The sequence below is a fragment of the Crocuta crocuta genome, unplaced genomic scaffold, assembly GCF_008692635.1.
Source record: "Crocuta crocuta isolate KB4526 unplaced genomic scaffold, BGI_CrCroc_1.0 scaffold149, whole genome shotgun sequence".
Taxonomy (NCBI): domain Eukaryota; kingdom Metazoa; phylum Chordata; class Mammalia; order Carnivora; family Hyaenidae; genus Crocuta; species Crocuta crocuta.
In genome coordinates, this window is record NW_027551561.1 from 116441 (window position 1) to 136836 (window position 20396).

The 20396-nt window shown below is 52.3% G+C and overlaps 1 protein-coding gene across 1 annotated transcript; it reads left to right on the plus strand.

Moving 5' to 3' along the window:
* Positions 1-17: 17 nt before the first annotated feature.
* Positions 18-20395, plus strand: CAMKK1 (calcium/calmodulin dependent protein kinase kinase 1). The gene is made up of 16 exons (XM_077749915.1): positions 18-1370; positions 1467-1868; positions 2797-2844; positions 3298-3351; positions 3752-3803; positions 4064-4197; positions 4624-4660; positions 5448-5469; positions 6590-6678; positions 9886-10085; positions 12027-12080; positions 12861-12934; positions 14692-14779; positions 15003-15131; positions 17191-17294; positions 19963-20395. Exons 2-16 carry the CDS (start codon positions 1509-1511, stop codon positions 20033-20035), a joined length of 1518 nt encoding a protein of 505 aa, XP_077606041.1. The 5' UTR covers positions 18-1370; positions 1467-1508; the 3' UTR covers positions 20036-20395.
* The last annotated feature ends 1 nt before the right edge of the window (position 20396 follows it).

Sequence of the window (20396 nt, forward strand, 5' to 3'; positions counted from 1 at the left end):
AACCCAGCTTGGGATCCTCTGTGGCCAGTGGGCTCCGGTGAGCCCTAGCCCCTTAACATCTCTCAAACCAAGGTGATGGGGGAACAAGGGGTGACTTATGTTCTTAAAGTTACTGTGTGGGTACAGAGGAATTTACCAACAAACAGGAAGGGCATAGGGTCAGGAGTCCACTCACTTCCTTTTCCTGAGAAGTTGCTGAGTCCGGCCCAGGAAGGGTGAAGGGCACTGGGCTGGGGTGGGGCCAGTACTCAGCCTAGAGCGTATCAGGGATGGAGTCCCAGTCTGAGGGTCAGTGTTTGGCCTGGGGTCAGGGTTCAGCCCTGGGTTGTGGTTGAAGGTGAGGGCTGGATTAGAGGTTGGTTTTGGGTTCAAGTTGGGGTCAGCCCTTGGCCTGCAGCCTGGTTTGGGGCTCAGAATGTAGTGGGGTCAGGGTGGGTGTAAGGTCAGACCATGGAGAACATCTCAGTCTGAGCAGCTGTGACAAATATTTTGGGCACATAAATAAACTGGAAGGGAAAACCAGGAAAAATAAGGAGTGGCCTTTTAAATATTTATTTTTGAGAGAGAGAAAGAGAGCGTATGCCCATGAGCAAGGGAGGGAGGGACGGACACACACACACACACACACACACAGAGAGAGAGAGAGAGAGAAAGAGAAAGAGAGAGAGAGAGAGAGAGAGAGAGAGAATCCCAAGTAGGCTCCTCACTGTTAGCACAGAGCCCCATACCCCATGTGGGGCTTAAACTCATGAACTGTGAGATCATGACTTGAGCCAAAGTCGGCCACTTAACCAACAGAACCACCCAGGTGCCCCAGGAGTGACCTTTTAGTTTAGTGAATTCTTTCGACAGCCACCAAAGCAGCAGCCCTTCCCCTAAAGGACCGTTTTCTAGGCTTCAGGCTCTGTTGAGATAGGGAAAAGAGTAATGGGGGATGGGAAACTCACTCTGTGGTCCTGGAGAGGCCTTCCTGAAGGGTAAGTGACTGGCTTGGGAGGCCTCTGCATTCGCAGTGCCCAGCTCAGCTTCCCGGCAGCAGGATTGGAATGCTCTGCAGTCCAGGGTGGGGCTGGTGAGTCACTGGGCTGTCTGCTGGAAGGGGCCTGAGCTGACCCTGGACTCTGTTTCTCCCATTGCTGCTGGGCCTCCGGTATTCTGCCCATGTCAGTCTGGCCTAAGTCAAGAGCCTCAGCTTCTCCCTGCTCCCCTGTGATGCCAGCAAGACAGATGTGACTATGCCTATTTCACAGATGGGGATACTGATGTCTAGAGGGCTGCCATGCAGCAGAGCCAGATGAGATCCTGGAATTCCTTCAGTTAGTAGGGGCAGACCTGACTTCAGATGCTGGCAACTCGGGCAGAGGGAACAGGTAGGGCAAAGTCATGAAGGTGGGACCCAAGGGCCTGGAAATCTGACCTCCTTACTCCATGCTCAGAATTGAAGCCTTCTCTGTCCTCTTTTTCAGGTTCCCAATAAGGCTGCACAGAGGACCCCCTTAACTGTGGCAATGGAAGGGGGCCCAGCAGTCTGCTGCCAGGACCCTCGGGCAGAGTTGGTGGAGCGAGTGGCAGCCATTGATGTGGCCCACTTGGAGGAGGCAGGGGGTGGTTCAGAGGCTGCCAGGAATGGCGTGGACCCTCCGCCAAGGACCAGAGCTGCCTCTGTGATCCCCGGTGGTGCTTCAAGACCTCCCCTAGCCCGGCCCAGCCTTTCAGCCAGGAAGTTCTCCCTGCAAGAGAGGCCGGCAGGAAGCTGCCTGGAGGCCCAGGCTGGGCCTTATGCCACAGGGCCTGCCAGCCACATCTCCCCACGGGTGTGGCGGAGGCCCACCATTGAGTCCCACCATGTGGCCATCTCAGATGCAGAGGTTCGTGGGGCAGAGCTAGGGGGTGCTCACAAGCTTTTTAGTAGTCCTAAATGAAGATTTTTTCTTTTTGTGTCCCTGCCGTACAGCTGTTGAGCCCTTGCTTTGCATACCCCCAGAGTCGAGGAGCTTGCTACCTCACAATATGGCCCTTTCCACCAGGGGAGCTCCTTCTGAGCCAATCGCTGTTAAGTCCCAGCATTCCTATCCCTAGGCCAGGCCTCAGAAATAGGCCCTTCCCTTGTCCCCCAAGAAGTTCTCTTAGAGCTTTGAAGACAGATAGTATGTCCACCCTCCCCACCAAAAGTCAAACCTAGCTTTAGCCCCCCACTTCTAATCCTGCTTCTTAGTCTCCTCTGACTCAGAAGCTGCCGGCATGCTTCCAGCCTCTATTTTACTTCTGCCCCTCTATCCCACTGGCTCTGTCCTTTCCAATTAGATCTGACCGTGAACCCTAGTACCGAACACCCTAGCGATTGCAGAGGCTGAGCTTCTTGTGCCTGCGCCAGGGCCGTGGTCTCCTGTCGCCAAGGCTCTCCTCATCTTTCTTGTCCATGCAGCCAAGACCTTGCATTTAGCTGCTTGTAGAAATACTTGCTCATGTGTTTCTCACAGACTTAGGTCTCCCAGAGCCCAGCATCCAGGCAGGAATCAGTGTATTTTTCCTTCACCACTTCCTAGGGAGTAAAGTGCAGCCATGGCTCACCATTCATGTTTGCAAACATGAGTTGGCAAGGCCTCTTGTCATTTTTCGTGGCAAAGATACCACCAAGTTTCCCCATCCAAACGTGAAAGGTTGATGAGATGGGGGGTCTGGGAGTGAGGGGCCCAGAGCCAGGATTGGACCCTGAACAGGATCCTGAGGTGGGATCAATACTGCCTCTGGATCAAGCTTCACCCGATGCTTCCCTTTCCCCTCCCTCCCTGCCAGGACTGTGTGCAGCTGAACCAATACAAGCTACAGAGTGAGATTGGCAAGGTAGGATTGGGATAGGCAGTGGGGACTTCTCCCTTAAGCCTTTGGGTAGGCAGCCTGTCAGGATCCCCTGCTTGGCAGGTCTTGCTCCCCTGGGAATGTAAGGCAGAGCCGGGAAGGCCCCAGCTTAGAAGTGAAGACAGTTTTGTCCTCTAGGAAATAGCCAGGGAGGGGTGGGAAATGATTCTCCATTCCTGATTCCTTAGTTTTTGATGGAAGACCAAGAGGGTCTGAGGGAGCATAGAGCTGCATTGAGCCAGGCAGAGGCAGTTACCAGGACACAGGAGCCCTCCTTCTGTCTGCCTGAAATGTATGCCCGTTGGTGACCAGCTGGTGGTGGGGGTGGAGATGGGGCGAGGGGGGAGGGAGCCGGAGCTGTTCAGACTCCCCATTCCCTGAGCTAGTCCTGGAGGAGGGTGCCCTGTCCAGGCAGGGCTGACTGGTGCCTATTTCCAGGGTGCCTACGGTGTGGTGAGACTGGCCTACAACGAAAGTGAAGACAGGCACTATGTGAGTCTGGGGATGGGACGGAGGCATTGCCCCAGCCGGGCCCCAGCAGCCTGGGAGGTGGGCAGTGGCTGTGCTGGGAAGACAGAGGACGAGGCTGCCTCTAGAGGGAGTCAGCTCCTGTCCCTGAGGGAATGTAAAAGGAGTAAGCTTCTTGAGAATATGCAAGCAGAGGCTGGACTTTCTGAAAGGAGAGCTCCAGAAAGGTTTGTTGAGGAAATAGGGTAATTACGCCTAGACTCAGATATGGCCACCTCCTCACCCAGCTTAACCACACCTAGGCCATACCTTCAGCTCTGGGGGCAGTCACCCACTGGTGACTGGACCTCCATCCACATATAACCAGCATGTTCTAGCTCCTGGTGGCTGCACACAAGTGACATTTCTGCCCCTCCTTTCTCAGGCAATGAAAGTTCTTTCCAAAAAGAAGTTACTGAAGCAGTATGGCTTTCCACGTATGTATCTATTGGGTCCTATGCTTGGGAGCTCCTTGCTTGGGGGCAGAGGAGGAGGAGACCTTGGTCCCTAGCTATTTCTTGTTAGGATGGGGAGGGGGGTAAAGGTGGAGAGAGCATAAGCAAAGGCCTGGTGGTAGGGATGTGTTTAGTGGGTTGGGGACAAGACCATTGCAAGATTCTTGCTTGAGACTGGTTGCAGGGCCAAGGTGAGGCCCAGCCTCCTGCAACCCGGACTCGACTCCCCTTCCTGGTCACAGGTCGTCCTCCCCCAAGGGGCTCCCAGGCTACCCAAGGAGGACCAGCCAAGCAGCTGCTGCCTCTGGAGCGAGTGTACCAGGAGATTGCCATCCTGAAGAAGCTGGACCATGTGAATGTGGTCAAGCTGATTGAGGTAGGAGGCAGTGGTGAGTGGGTGGGAACTCAAGTCGTGGGGAGCATCTTGCAGTGCTTGGGGACACTCAGCACAGACCTGGGGTTCCCACCAAAGCAGTAGCTGTGGCTAAGGCCTCCAAAGACAGAGCTAGACTTGAGGTGGCGGCTATAGGGAGGCTCTAGGGGTCAGTCGGGCTGGTTTGCAATATTCTCAAGGTCTCAGTGAGGGTAAGGGGCTGCTCAGAAGCAAGAAGTGAGCCCCCAATCATGGCAGGAGGAGAGAAGAGCTGGATGTTACTTGGTGGGCCAGGGTTGGGGGTCAGTGATTTTTGAGGCCTCCTCTGTCTGGGGCCTGCACAGTTCCTGCTCTATTGTCTTGGGGGAGGGCTGCAGAGCATACTGGGGGTCCTCAAACCCTACCACCACGTCTCTTCCCTCTGACTAGGTTTTGGATGACCCAGCTGAGGACAATCTCTATTTAGGTGAGTGATCCAACTCTCCCCAAAGCAGCTTACCTGATGTAAGTCCAAAGGCTCCCCAGGGGCACATAGGACCTTCAGATGGTCCGTATGAACATGTTCTCAAGCCCTGGATTCCCTTGCCCAGCCCTGCCAATCCAAACTTAGAGTACCCAGTTAGATCAATAAATATTCCCAAGCCCCCACTCCACTGATCAGAGACAGTGGATCAGGTACATGCAGGAAGCAGGCTATGTGATGTGGGTTCCCAGACCCTGTCTGATAGCTCTGTGCCTCAGTTTCCTCACCTGTAACATGGGGGATAATATATCTAACTCACAGGGTTGATATGAGGAGTAAATGAGTCATTATATAGAAGATTGTTATGAATGTTGTTATTATTTAAGTTCACAGTGCCTGATTCATGGCTGGGTTTAGAGGCCCTCCAGAAACGGGACAGAAAACACACTGGCTTAGAAATCAAGGCCAAGGCTTTAGTCTTCACTCCTTGTCCTACTTGCCTATCTGCTATGACCTGCAGGGAGATTCCTGCCCCTTCTGCAAGCCTCAGTTATCCACCTCCTTCCCCAGAAGGGAATCCATGGTGAATCAGGATGAGGCGGATCCATAGTAGACCTACTTTCACCTGTTATTATTTCCTCTGATACCCTGGGACCCTTGTCCCATCCATCCCTCAAGTATGCCTGAATGCCTGACCCTCTCCTACCTTCCAGGACAGGCAGGGACCTTGGCATCACCTGCTTTGCAAGCCTGGCTGCATCTTACTTACCTTTCTTCTCTTTTCTTTCAGTGTTTGACCTCCTGAGAAAGGGGTGAGTTCCCCATCCCAATCAGGCAGGTCAGGTCTAATCCAGGCCTTCTTTTCCCTCCCTGTGCCCTTAGTCCCAGGGGGGGAAATGAGAGACAAATAGGGCAATTCTTTGAAGTCTGGTGGAGGTCAGTGAGCCTGGAATATTCAGAGAGTTCTCTGGAAGAGGGGGTGGGTTTTGAGCCAGGTCTTGAAGAACTGGAAAGATTTTGAGGGAGGAGTGGGAGAAGAAAGGAGTGTTTCTCAAGCATATATGTAGAGATGGGGCTCTCACCTGGATTCAAATCACAAAGAGTTCTTTCAGCTTTACAAGTTTCTGTAAACTCCATTTGCTCCCGTTTACAAGAGGGGAAGCTGAGGTTCAGAGTGGGTCAGTGGCTTGCCCAAGGTCACACAGTAAGTCTAATTCATGTCTGCCCTATTTGGCCTTCTCACAGTATTAGCAAATCAGCAGACTTGGGGTAGTTAGTATAGGCCTGGGTGGACCGTAGTCCCTAACTGTCAAGACCTTAAATACACGGTATGGCTTGTGATTGCCTCTGTGGGGAGTAGGGGACTGAGAGTAGTGTCCCTTTAAGACTCAGAGCCTTTCAAACGTTTCTGACTTTCATTCAAAGTAAGAAATACAAGTTTTCCATTGTCATCCATCTCTGTAACTGAGACCAAAGTTTTACAACACATTGCATATCTTTATGACATATGATGTACTCTGATAAATTCTACTATATTAGGAAAAAAAAAGCATTAGCCAACCACTCAGTTTTTTTCATGACCCTCTGTTAGGTTCGGACCTACGGTTTGAAAAACACTGCTGTAAATGGTATCTTTGCAACAGTTTGGTTATGGAGAAGTACTTAGTAGAAAATACCAAGCCAATCAGAAATTAAGATAAAGCAAATTTGAAATTATAATGATTGTAAAGGGATGTTTGTGTCTAGGTGTTTTAAATGTTCCATTATATGGGAAGAAAGCTAATGTCTTGGGTTGTGAGGTGTTTGAGCATAGAGGGCGCCCGGGAAGTCCTGAGGGGCGTAAATGGCCCAGACCCTGTCTCCCTTACCAGCAAGTCTGCTTTTACTCATTATGATTCAGCTGAACGCCCCTCCTCCCCTCCCTTTCTGTAGGCCGGTCATGGAGGTGCCCAGCGACAAGCCCTTCCCCGAAGAGCAAGCTCGCCTCTACTTGCGGGACATCATCTTGGGCCTTGAGTATTGTGAGCGAGGGTCGGCTTGCCTCCTGGAACGGTGGACTGGGGAGGGGGACACCGGAAGGGGTGGAGGCCCGGCTGAGCTAGCTCTTAGCAGTTCCTATCAGTCAGCGCTGATCTCCCAATCAGCTTCGTTTGGGGGCGTGGTGTGGGCTGTGGGCGTGGCCAGAGCCTCCCGGATGGGGAAAGGGGAGGGAGTGGTGGCAGTCTTCGCTGGGTTTGCACCAGGTTGTTCAAGTGGGGCTGCGCTTTGGGTGTTCTCTGGGTCTCTTCTGCTGAGTTATTAGTCAAGCTTAACCTTCCCACAGGGTGTCAAGAGATGTAGGAGGGAAGAGATTTATGTCCAGCTGCTTGAGGAATAATCTGTCGTGTCATGGGTCCTGTGGGTGAGGAAGGGTGGGTTTACTGTGGGGGCCCTACGGTGATGAGAGCTCGGGAGGGAGGATGTTAGCTTGGCCTCTGTCTCCGGAATTCACCTGTTTACTCATTCATTCACTTCTTTTTTTCCCTCTTCTTTCATATATGAGTACCAACTAAGCCCCAGCTAGACGCCAGGAGATTGACAAAGACCCAGATGTGACCTCAAAGATATCCGTGTAGCAGGAGGAATAGGAACCTAAGTAGGCAGATACAGTGCAGTGCCGGCTAAGGCGCGGGAGGCAGAGGCTGTCAGAGGCTGAAGGGAGGCTTCCCAGGGGAGGCCATTTGTGACCAAGGTCTTGAAGGATAAGTAGGAGTTCATTGGCCAGGCTCGAGGGATGGATGGGAGAGAGTGTGGCAAGCAGAGAGAACTGTGTAGCAGAGGCCCAGAGGCGCGTGGCCATGTCCTATTTAAGAATGGGGAGAGGTCAGATCTGGTTGAAGCATGGGAGGAAGGTGGTGAAACACAAAGCTGGAAAGCTATTCGAGGCTTGCCAGGAGGGCAGGGAATACCTCCATGGAGGACTTTCATGACTTCATCCTGTCGGCATCGGCATCGGTAAACCTCTGAGGGCTTTGAGAAGGGAGGGGCATGATAGGATTTACATCTTAGAAAGCTCAGCAGCTGTGTGGTGGCTGAATGAAGGGCAAGAAGTGGCCAGCTGGTTAGCAAGGAGGCTTTTTCCACAGCCCAAGTAACAGATGGTGAGGCCTGGATTAGGGCAGTGGCAGTGGGGAGGAGAATGGAGGGGGGGCAGCACATGATGACTGACTGGTCATGGGGAGGGGAGGGTCCTCACACCGAGGCTTCTGGCCTGGTTTGGGGAACAAGAATGGTGCCCATCTCTCTCAAATCTTAACTTGATTTATCAGGAGCATATTCTCTTCCTAGGGGAACAGGGTGAGGACCTATCTGAGGTGTCAGGAACCAGGATTGTCTTTATCTCATTTAAGCCTCTCCACTGCCCTCTAACTAATATTCTGTTTGTACATATGGGAAACTGAGGCACACGGAGAGGAGGGCTTTGCAGAAAGTCTCTATCAAGGGTTTAGAGTTATGGAAGCGGGCATTTCACCTTGGGTGTGATAAGTGGCGGGCACAACCCTGTACCAGGTTGGCTTCCACCCTTTCCTGTCCTAGGCCCTTCTTTTCAGCTCAGGGCCTATTGTCTCACATCCTCTGTCCCCCCCCCCCAAGCTAATTCCATCTGGCTCTGGAGTAAAGTCTTGTCAAGACCCAGCTAATTACAGGGAAGGGCTTCCCAGAGCCCATTGGTCAGAACCACAGGCTGGACAGGCAGATGAATGGAGACATCAGGTGCTGAAGACCTTCCTTGTCATTCTGGTCCTCAGCCAGGAGGGTCAAGGCTGCCTGGGGAAGTCTCCATAGTCATGGAGCCCAGACCTGATTCTTGTAGATGGAGCAAGTGTAGCAATGCAGGTATGAGAAGCGGTCAGAGCTGGAATATATCTTAGAATTTGAGCACATAGGACTTGTTGATTGAATAGGATGTGATGTCTGAAAGAGAGGAGTTGGGGATGATCCTAAGCTTTTTGGCCTCAGCAACTGGTAATGTGCCATTAACCCAATAGGAAAGAGTAGAAGAGGAGCAGAGGTCTTCTGTTTTGTTGGTTTGGTGAGGGGTGGGGAGGGGGTTGCAAACAGAGAAATCAAGTTCTGAACTAGATGTGTTATTGAGAAATTTTGAGAAATACATTGAGATGTTTATTGGATATCCATGTAGATAAATAGTCTGGAGTTAAGGGGAGAGACCAGGGTTCAAGATAAGAATTTGAGACCACTTTCCATGGTCACATACACAGTCCCTTGAGCCTCTGCACTCTGATGGGTATGTGTCAAATCCCTTGTGTGCATCAGGCACATAAGAGGCAGTCACTATAGGAACATTGGTTTGTCTGTTATTGTTGTGTGACATTCACTCCCTTTGCCCTTAGCCTTCCTTTCCTCCTCTCCTCTCTTCCTTCCTCCTACCCTTTCCATCTTCCCTCCTCTTCAACTTCTTGGGGTCTGTTGATCCAGAGGAAAGTATTTGCTGAGGTGGAGCCTGTAAGTGGGTGACTGTGGGGTAGAGTCAGTGCCTTCTCTACTCTGGGACATCTCTGGCCGTCTCAGCCTGAGCTGCCCATTTTTCCTGGCATTGCTGAACCCAGGAGGCAAGGTGAGCTCTCAGCCCACTGAAGGCTGACCCTTACCCTGGCCGTGTTCATCCCAGCAGTCCCAAGGCCTCGGATGCCCTCTCTCTCTGATGCCCTTCAACCAAGAATCCCTAAGCCTGAGGCAGTACTCCTGCAGGATACCCCACTATTCCACTCTCAGTCCAAGGCGGAGGAACATGTCTGACCCGGCTGGGTGGGAGAAGAGACTGAGAAGAGGTTTTGACAGGCTTTGGGACTGCAGACAACATGGGGAGGGCCAGAGATAGCCTCTGGAGAGGTTCCCTTCCAGATTTCGTCTGATGCCCCCCTTCAGCAACAGGTATCTTGATTGCCCCAGAGAGTATTGCACTTGGGGTCCATAAGACTCCTGAGTCCTGTCCTGGCTCTGCTTTTCACAGCCTGGGCTGGCCTTGGTGTCTCTACCACAGAGTGGAGCAGAGGGCCCTGAATTCTTCCAAGGTCCGCATGAGATGAGTGTGTGTGTGGGCTGGGATAGCCCCGCTCCTTGCCTAGAGTTAAAGATGGGCTTCCCTGGCCAGGTGAGGGGAGTTGGGGGGGGTTCCAGGCAGGGCCCCCCCCCCCCCAGGCCAGCACTCAAGCTGCCTCTTTCTGCAGTGCACTGCCAGAAGATCGTCCACCGGGACATCAAGCCGTCCAACCTGCTCCTGGGCGATGATGGGCATGTGAAAATTGCCGACTTTGGCGTCAGCAACCAGTTTGAGGGGAACGACGCTCAGCTGTCCAGCACTGCTGGGACTCCTGCATTCATGGCCCCCGAAGCCATTTCTGATTCCGGCCAGAGCTTCAGTGGGAAGGTGGCTTCTAGGACCTAGGCTGAGTTGGCATTCAGGTGGAGGGGTGGAATGGTTTGCAGTGGAGCCTCGTTTCTAGCCTGAGGGGGTCAGGGTCCTTATGTTCCTGCAGTGAGCACTGAACACAGTCCTTTCCTTCCTGTTTGCCTCCTGAAGTCTGAGAAACTCCCCAACTTTGGCCTCCTGTCATTTTCCAGCAAGATGGCCCCCAGTCTCCACTGCAGATATTTCCTGCCAGCATCTCTGTGCAGAGTGCTGGGCTAGGCTGTGGAACAGACAGAGACCAGGCAGCCCAGCTCTCGGTCCTTCTGGAAAAGAAAAGAGCAGGAGGGCTCATGTTTGGGAAGACGTTGGAGGCTCCCCCCAGACTTTTTGGAGATGGCAGGGTTTGAACTAGGCCTTGAAGAAGGGGGTGATTTGAGCATGAGTTGGAGACCAGAGAATGTACAAGAGCACTGAGGGGCACTGGGAAGGGGGCAGGATGGGTCTTGGGCAGGGTTGAGAAGGCCCAGAGGTTTGTGCTTCCTCCTAACCGACAGAGGCAGTGGGCAAAGCTTTCTGAGCAGAGGGCTGCAGTTCCGGCTGTTCCCACCTGTGGAGTGCTGTCCCCCACTGTGGCGTGCTGGCTGCCTCACTGTCCCCAAGGAGCCAATGGGCAGGAGGCATTTGGACATGTGTGTGGGTGTGGAGCCCAAGAGAGGTCAGGGATGTAGACAGAGCTTTTTTTTTTGAAGAATTTCTAATTTGGATGTAATTTCAAATTTCAAATTTACAAACATTTACAACAGTAATAGAAAAAATTTCCCATGTATCTTTTTACCCATGTTCACCAATTATTGACATTTTATTCCATTTACCCTTTTACCATCTCTCCCTATATTTATGTGATTCGTATTACATTTTTCTGAACTATATGAGAGTTAAGATGGAGACATTATCCTCCTTTGGCAGATATACTTTGGCAGATATTTTCTAAGAATAAGGACATTCTCTTACATAACCTCACTACAGTCATCAAAATTGGGAAATTTATCACTGATAAAAGACTATTATCTAATCGACCTTATTCAGATTTCATCAGTTCTCTGGATTCTGTCCTTTAATGCCTTTTTTTTTTTTTCTGGTCTAAGATTTGATGCAAGGTTAGTTGCTGCATTTCCTTGTCACATGTCTTTGGGGGTCCCTTAATCCGGAAGAGTTCCTCAGCCTTTCTTTATCTATTCTGACCTTGCCATTTTTGAAGAGAACAGTCCTGTTACTTTGTAGACTGACGTCAGTTTGCGTTTGTCTGGTGTTCCCTGGTTGGATTCAGATTGAGTCATCTGTGGCAGGAATATGTAGATAGACATTTGAGAATCATTCACATAGGAGAGAAAGTGTAGACCAGGAGAAGTGGGGTTCCAGAGGAGGAAAACATAGAGCACACGTTAGAACCCAGGATATGGGGGAGCCGTGAGGAGCAGTGGAGGTGGCTGAAGGCCGGGGCCTTGCTGTGGACAGGGGCTATTTCTGGTGTGAAAGAAGGTGGATGGTTGATTCTCCAATGGAATATTCCCAAGGAAAAGGGATGACAAGCTAGTTTAGTGAGTATAAGCTCAATACATAGCATGGTTTCTGGGGTGCATTTATATCATGGGTACAGCAAATGTCACCCTGTAGGTGAAGGAAACTTTGCACCTTTTGAGTTGAAAATGTGTTTGGTTTGGGTCTCTCACAAGGGGGCATGGAAACCCTGAGAGACAGGGGCCTTGTTCTTGTCATCCCTGTGTCCCTAGTGTGCAGCCCAGGGTCAGGCATGGAACAAGTGTCTGGGAGTGTTTGTTGAGTGACTATATGACTGATGAAGGAGGTCTCCAGCATGCCCTCTCCCATAGCCCACAGGAGCTAGGTGAGCGAGGGGTGTTGGTTCTTTTTGGGGGACTGATGTGAGCTGTTTCCTCCTAGGCCTTGGACGTGTGGGCCACTGGGGTCACTTTGTACTGCTTTGTCTATGGCAAGGTGAGTGTTGGATGGGCTGGCAGAGCTGGGCAGGCCCAGCCCCTTGGCACCATGGGCTGGGCCTAGCTGAACCAGGATGAAGGACAGCTGCAGGCTGTCATTCTTTTTTGTGTCCTAAAGTAAAGTGACTTTTGAAAGGGCCCACCTGACTCAGAGAAGACGGAGGGAAAGGTTTTTTTTTCTGTTTTGTCCTGACCCTTGGGAGGAGACTCATATGAAGGAGTCCAGGACAGCAGACATCCGAATGGGAGCTGTAGATGGTGGTATTGGCACCTTCCCGCCATAGTGCTCCCTGTCCTGGCCCTGATGCCATTCATTCTTTTGTTCATTCACACATTCACTCATTCCTTCATTCATTCTGCAAATTGTCCTTGACTCTTGCTCTGGGTTGGGCTGAGCCTTGGGAACACTCAACACTGACTTGGCCAAAATCCCTGTCCATAGGTGCTCCCACTCTAGTGACTTCACTGAGAGCCTGGCGGGAATCTCAGTGAACATGTTCGCAAACTCTAGGCCCTGGGAGTGGAGGCCTTTCTGCAGGCGGCTATACGGCCAGTGGGTGCACCCAGCTTCATAGTTCCCTCAGTGACTCATTTGTTCAGTTAGTGTTTGTTGAGGACCGACTGTGTGCCAGGTCCTGAACGACTTAGACAGGGTTCTCTTCTACTAAGGAGCCCAGAGCTGCCCCCCCCTCCTGGCCATGCCAAGAAATGCAGTCAGTCCCCCAAGGCAAATCGAGGCTCTGGGCCTGCATCCTTTGTCTGCTTCTCCACCCCACAGTGCCCGTTCATCGATGATTACATCCTGGCCCTGCATAGGAAGATCAAGAATGAGGCCGTGGTGTTTCCTGAGGAGTGAGTTGCCCCTGAAAGGGGGCTCCTGCCCACCCCCAGGGAGACATTCCTGAGTTACAGCAGAGCATTTGCCTTTTGAAGGCCCCACCCCAGCTTGCAGATCTGGAGGTGGGGGTGCTGTTTCCTGGGAGGGGCCCCTGAGCGGATGGAAGGGTGGAACTATAGAGCAAGGTCTCAGAGACATCTAGTTGGATCCCATGATACAGATGGAACTGTGAGGTGGGGAGTTGGGCAAGAATGACCCCAGGTCACACATTCACACTGCTCCTTCACTAAAAGCCTCTCTGGGGTCAATGGTATCAACATTACACAGACCCTGGAATCATGAGGAACCTCTGCCTTCCCCACGTGGGGTAGGAGGGCTTCAAGATACCAGTTTGCTTCCCCATTTTATAGATGGAAAAGTGGAGGCTCCAGAGGAGAGTTATCAGTGGGTCTGGAATTTGAAGCCACTCCCTCCTCCCCATCCCTTCATTTGTAACTGGGGTCTCCGAGCCTAGAGGGACTATTTGGAGAGGTTTCCTTGCTAATCTGTGGTTCTTCTGATTATGATATTGGCTACCATGGCTCCTTATTTTTCAGGCCCTTCTGCCATCTTATCAAAGTGCCCTGGGCAGGTCAGAAACCAACCTGGGCATTGTCCTCAACGATTCCTGCTCCTTTGTGCCCCCTCCCTGTCTGGGCCCTGAGCCCTTTTGAGTCCACTTCTTCTATATCTCTTGATGCCATTGCCGCCTGCACCCCTGACTGGTTCTGTCCTTGGATTTGTCTAGCCTTCTCTTTGGTCTCCCTGCTGCCAACCTCCCTCCAGTCCAGCTGCTAGCCAGGCCTGGGTGACCCCGATGAAGCACAACAAATCTCACCATATCTCCTGCTTAAAGTTTTTCCAAGGATTCCCAAAAGCCCACATGAAGAGGCCATTCCCTGACCCTGGCATTCCAGGGCGTCTGGGTCCTGCTACCTCTTCCCCCACAGCACTAGCCAACTAGATTCCACCCCTTTTTGCCTGTCTCTGTACCATTCTGCCTGCTGTACCCCCTGCCAGAGGTCTCTTTCTTCCCATCCCAGGAATTGGAAAAGGGATTAAGGATCTAGGACAGCAGAGGGAACCAAGGTCAACAGTCCCAAGAGAGAGTTCCTTCTCTTCAGGTTTGAAAGGATGGGCTCTCCAAAAATGTTGGTAGCAAAGAAGCCTGGAGTTTGGGCAGAAACAGCCCAGGCTAATGTAGGGCTGAGAGTCCTGCTCTCCCTTCCCTTCAGTCTCTCATCCCTGCCTTCACTCTTCTCGGTAGCAATGTGCCAACCAGCTAACCTCTCTGGGCCTCAGTTTCCTCCTCTGTCAAATGAGACTATTTCCTGGCTACTTCCCAGGCAGAGGAGAGGATAAAATGGTGAGCAGGGTGAAGGCCCATGGTGTCCCATAAAATGACTCTTCTCACATCATCCTCACTGTCTCTGCCATGAGAGGGTGTCTGGTACCCCTGACCCCATTTGTATTTGTGGCCCCTGTCTCTAGAGGAGATGGCTTTACTTCTATTTAGGAAAGATGGATGTCCATCTACTTGTTCTGAAACTCTCTCCTTCTGCCTTGATACCTTGGAGTGTCCTTCCTGCTCTCTGAGAAGTGAGGGTTGGGTGTGCCTCTGCCCTGGCATGTACTACTCAGGGAATCCCAGCCCGGGTGGGGATGGAGAGGTGGGCAGGAACGAATCCTCACTAACTATCTCTCCCCCATCTCCTTCCTTCCCCACTCTTAGGCCAAAGGTCAGCGAGGAGCTCAAGGACCTGATCCTGAAGATGCTAGACAAGAATCCTGAAACAAGGATTGGGGTGCCAGACATCAAGGTTGGGGAACCCGAGGTCTTGGGCTGTGCTGGTCTTGGACGCAGCAGACAGGCCTCGGTGTCTCCTTCTAGAGAGCCCTACACCAAGTCATACATATATTGGGTTTGGATTTGGGGTTTATGGGCTTTGGGTCCCCTTAAGGTGGTTGCTGGTAGAAGGCCTGTGGTATTCTTTGCTCACTGGGTGTCTGCCTGACCTCTCCATGTTCCTCCCGTCTCCACAGTTGCACCCCTGGGTGACGAAGAGTGGGGAGGAGCCCCTTCCCTCAGAGGAGGAACACTGCAGTGTGGTGGAGGTGACTGAGGAGGAGGTGAAGAACTCGGTCAAGCTCATCCCCAGCTGGACCACGGTGGTAAGAGGGTGATGGGCAGAAGACTCTCTTATCCTGGGACGACCTGAGGAGGGCATGGCCATTGCCCGAGACTTGCTCTGTGCTGCGCCCTGTCAGGGGACAGAGGGCCATCTGGTCAGTCAGCCCCCATGCTGATCTACTGAGGCCTTGCTGGAGGGCAGTGGGGAAAGAGGCCATGGCTTTCGGCCTCAAGGTAGGGAGACCAGGAGGCTTGGTGAGGAGAGTGAATGATTTAAGAAATATGCTGCCCTCACCGAGTGTCATTCACTGTGACTGGAAGAAATATTTTCTTCCTTCCTTCCTCCCTCCCTCCCTGCCCACCCTGCTTCTAAGCGCTGTACTAGGTGTCAAGGACATGATGGTAAGAAGGCCTAGGAAGCTTTTGAATTGGAGAAGTGCCCCTGAGCCCTTCGGATCGCACCCACATACTCCCTCCAGTCACCTCTCACAGTTTACTTTTTCTCATCTTCCTCTGGACCTCTTCCATGTTAACTGTAGGAAGTTATTCATGTAGCCCCTCATGGCCACATGGGGTGTTTTGGGGACACTGAGAACCATGGCCTGCCCTGCGCTGAGGTATCACAGCAAGTCAGGGTAAGCATGAGGCAGAGAGAGCGCTGCTGCTGTGCTGTGGGTGGCATCAGATCAGGCCTGTGTGCGTTAGCCCTCCCTGCTTGGTCCAGGCCCAGCTAGGGAAAGGTGGCCGAGTCCCGCTCCTTCCTATGCTCTGTAGGGCTCCAGGGCTCTGTGGTCTCTGGAACCAGTCAGCTCCCAAAGGGTCTCTACTGCTACTTCCTTTGTCTTAGCCACCATTGTCTCTACCCTTGACCACTGGAGTAGCCTCACCAGGTGTCCCCTGCTTCTACTGTCACCTGCATAACAGTGAGCGCTCAACTCAGCAGCCAGGGTGGTCCCAGTGACTGATCATGTCACTTTTCATCTCAGACCCTGCTCACTTAGGCCCCTGTGTCACTCAGAGTAGGAGCCACAGCCTTGACTGTCCCGGAAAACCCTGCATGGCCTGCCTACCTTCTGCCCCCACCTCTCTGCTGCCCCTCGCCTCTCCTCTCCTCCCTTCATTTGCTCAGCTCCAACCGTGGGTCGCATCGCATAAACTGCTGCCCCAGAACCTTTGCACTTCTCTTCCCTCCTGGGGTATGCTCCTGCCCAGAACTCGCAAGGCTCGCTTCCTCACTCCCTTCCAGCCTTTACTCAAAAGTCACCATTAGAAGTGAGCCTTCCTTCGCCCCTTATCAAAAATTCCCACCTCCTCTTTGTCCTTCTCCATGTCCTCCTGCCTTGTTCTACTACTGTTTTCTCCTTGGCCCTTACCACTAACTCACATATTTTACTGACTCGTCTTATTGACTGCTTGTCCCCCTAACTAGAACATAAGCTCCATAAGGGCAAGAATTTTTGCCTCAGTGTCGACCCTGCACCTAAAATAGTGTCTGGCATGTGCTAGGTACTTGATAAATAGTTGTTGATTGAATGAGTGAGTGAATGAATGAATGAATGAAATAAAAGAACGAGGCATGTGTTTGTGAGTTTCTGTGTGTGTAGGCAGCGGCCCAGAACTGTCCTTGCTGCAGGAGGAAGGACACAGGGAGCTGGGGTGCCGCAGCCTCTGCCTGTCCAGGCACCTCCCCCAGACCGCTGTGCAGCTTCCTCTCTGCTCTGCCTGCACAGCCTCTCCCCCTCTCCATGCTCCCCACCTTAGCTGTACAGCCTTTCCTGATTGTACTCCCCACGTCCTCAGGATCCAGCCCATGCTTTCAGCCTGCCATTCCAGACCCTTCTGGACTGCTCCTGGCCTCTGGGTCCCCCAGGCACCAGTTGTGTCGAGCTCCTCACCATTCCCAGAATTGTCCCTTGACCATCACCCCTCGTGCTCTTGCCATTTCCTTTGCTTGGAATTCTCTTCCTTTCTCTGCTGACCAGAAGGGAGCCTCCGCAGGGCCCACCGGGAGCTGTCCCCTTAGGGAATCAGAGGGGCTGCCAGTGTGGCTGGGAGCCTGGGGTTTTGTGTTCCTCACTCTGACATGAGTGTCCTCCCCAGATCCTGGTTAAGTCCATGCTGAGAAAGCGTTCCTTTGGGAACCCATTTGAGCCCCAAGCTCGGAGGGAAGAGCGATCTATGTCTGCTCCAGGAAGCTTACTGTCGTAAGTATCGGCCGGCTGAGGCCTGCAAGGTGCTCCCTGGGTAAGGTGGGGGCTGTGGTATATCCCCGAGACTCTCACTGTCACTGGGCCATGCGGGCTGCGCTTGGAGCCTGGGGACTCAGCAGATCTCAGAGGAGGGCCCTGTTTACACCTCTGTTCTCAGCCCATGTCAGCCTGGTACAGGTTTGCAGACTGGCCTCATGTCTGCTCCTTGAGGAAGGTTGCCTGTCTGTGGAAGGAGGGGCACTTATGACCCTTCCTGGCCTGGGGGTTCCATAGCGGCCTTCCTGAGTGGGCCACACTACCTCCAGCCATTGCTGAGGCCATGGGCCCAGTCATCACTCTGTAAATGCCTGTCCAGCAAGTGAGTATGGACAGGTTGGCTGATAGGGCCCGGGAAGAGAACTTCCTATTTGCTGAAGGGTCCCTACTGTGAATCAGGCATGTGCATTCACCACCTCCTAGGACAGGTCAGAAAAGCAATTCCCTAAACCTCTGTGAGCCTCGTCCTCAGCTTTTACGCTTCTTCCATTAAAATAAAAGTCAGTTTGGGATGCTGACAAGGCCTGCTGGAGTTTGTGTGCAGACCTGCAGACAGAAAATCGTGAGGGGTCCTGGACCACAAGGTGGCCCTGGGACCTTGGTTGCCTTCCTCTGGCCTGTGGAGGATGCTGCAGGGAGGAGACGTTGTGCACCCCTCCCCCCGCCTTCTGCCCCTTCCGCCCACTGTGTGGAAAAGGCATGCTCCCTAGAGAGGCGAGTGTCAGACGTTGTCTAGGTACCTCAGCCTCTCCAGGCCCACACGCTGGTTTCATGTGAGTCCACCCTTTTGTAAGTGGGCTCCTTAGAAGTGTCAGGTCCCATCATAGCGGGTGAGCTGGGGTCTGCTCCAGTCAGAGCTTGCTTGCACTCAGTAATGTCCATATACCAACTTCTTGCCCTCCACCTGACAAACATCCCCGGGTGCTGGAAGTTGGTGGGGGCTCTGAAGAGGCCTTGACAGTACTGAGCTTATTTTCAGTTCCCTGTCTCTTCAGTGAGGTGGCCAGGTCCAGGAGAAGGGGTTCCCTGGGTGCCTCGGGGTCTGCAGGTCTTGATGCTGGAATTGGGCTTAGTGTAGGGGATCACATATTTAACATCCAAACAGAGCCGCTTTTGAGAGTGACAGAGGAATCTGTTATTAATTATGGCAGGACAAAAGGCATAATAAGTACGACCATAATGAACAAACCTAGTCAGACATCTGGTTTCTCTAGCTCAGTGTCTGTGAGTCAGCGCCCCCTTGTGGGTGGGACAAGGCAGTCACAAGCTAAAGACCTCTAGTCTACATCTGGCACAGAACTGGGACCCACGAATACAGCTGCGCAAGTTGTATTAATCATTGTCCTTTTACGGACACATTTCCTCATTTGGACTATGAGAGGATTGGGCTTAATCCTTTTCACCTATAAAATTCTATAATTCTGTGACTCAAAATGCATTTTGAAAGGCAGGTTTTACTTCATCATAGAGTCCCAGTATTTATCCTTGACAGATTCTGGGTTTTTAAAAAATTTTTAAGTGTATTTATCATTTGTTTATTATTTTTTAAAAATATTTTTATTTATTTCTAGGAGAGAGAGAGACAGCGTGAGCAGGGGAGGGTCAGAGAGAGAGGGAGATACAGACTCTGAAATAGGCTCCAGGCTCTGAGCTGGCAGTCACCACAGAGCCCGACGCGGGGCTCGAACCCATGAACCGTGAGATCATGACCTAAGCGAAAGTCGGACGCTTAACCGACTAAGCCACCCAGGAGCCCCTCATTTGTTTATTTTTAAGTTTTTTTATTTTTAGAGAGAGAGAGCAAGTGGGGTAGGTTCAGAGAGAGAGGGGAGAGATTAAATCCCAAACAGTCTCCACACTGTCAGTGCAGAGCCCGATGTGAGGCTCGAACTCATGAACTATGAGATCGCGACCTGAGGTGAAATCAAGAGTTGGATGCTTAACTGACTGAGCCACCCAGGTGCCCAGACTCTGTTTTTTTAAAAAAGTTTTTTTAATATGTTACAATGTTCATTTTAATGTTTAAAATATTTTTATTTTTGAGAGTGAGAAAGAGAGAGAGAGAGGCAGAGAGGCAGATGTAGAATCCAAAGCAGGCTCCAGGCTCTGAGCTGTTAGCACAGAGAGAAAGATCTTAGGGGAATAATCAGATACAGGACTCTATTCAATACATGACCAAATTCCAAGACTGATAGGTAGACTCTTCCCTGTGACTAAAGCAAAGAGAAATCAAAACCAAAGCCCCTCCACCCAGAACCATGGGGGCTCAGCTAGGCTGACATGGAGGGCCTGTGACATGGCTGGTACTCCAGGATGCAGGGAGCCAGCAGGGTCACATTGTGAGAAGCTCCGGAGGCCAGGTGGGGAAGTCTAGACTTCATCTCCGGGCGACACGAATGGTGGAGGGTGCCCTGTCTGAGGGTTGTGGGCTGACACTAGGGGTAGGGAGAGTGGTGAGAGGCCGCAGTGCAGGGGGGGCAAGGCTGAGGTGAGCTTGGGGAAATGGGTGGGGGGATGTGTTTGAGAAATTGTGCAAAGGAATGGCTGTGTGAGTGTGTGTGAGAGTGTCTCCTGAGTGCACATTCTGACCCCTGAGGTCCCTCTGCCCATGGTGTCCCCTGAACAGGAAAGACAGGTGTGGCGAAGGGGGCAAGAGCCTGGAGCTCCCCGGCGTTCAAGAAGATGAGGCTGCATCCTGAGCCCCTGCATGCGCCCAGGGCCGCCGGCAGCACGCTCATCCCACGCCTCCAAAGGCCCACTGCCCTCATGCCGACAGCCGCCCCTGCGGGCAGGGGGCTGAGGACTGTGGCCCCTCTTCTGGCCCTCCTCCTTCTATCATGCTGCATGACCTCAGCGCGCAAGTCCAGGGACGGGATTGGAATGTTTGTCATCTGGAGCTTGAGGGGAAGGGCTCCCATGAGGCTTTTCTCCTTGTCCTGGCTCTCCCTGGTGGGACCCATCCTATGGGAAAGAGAGGTACCTATGATGCCTTAGAGATGCCAGCTGGTGCTCGGCAAGGCAGTAGGTAGGAAACCCAGGCAGCAGGTGGAGGCCTGGCTC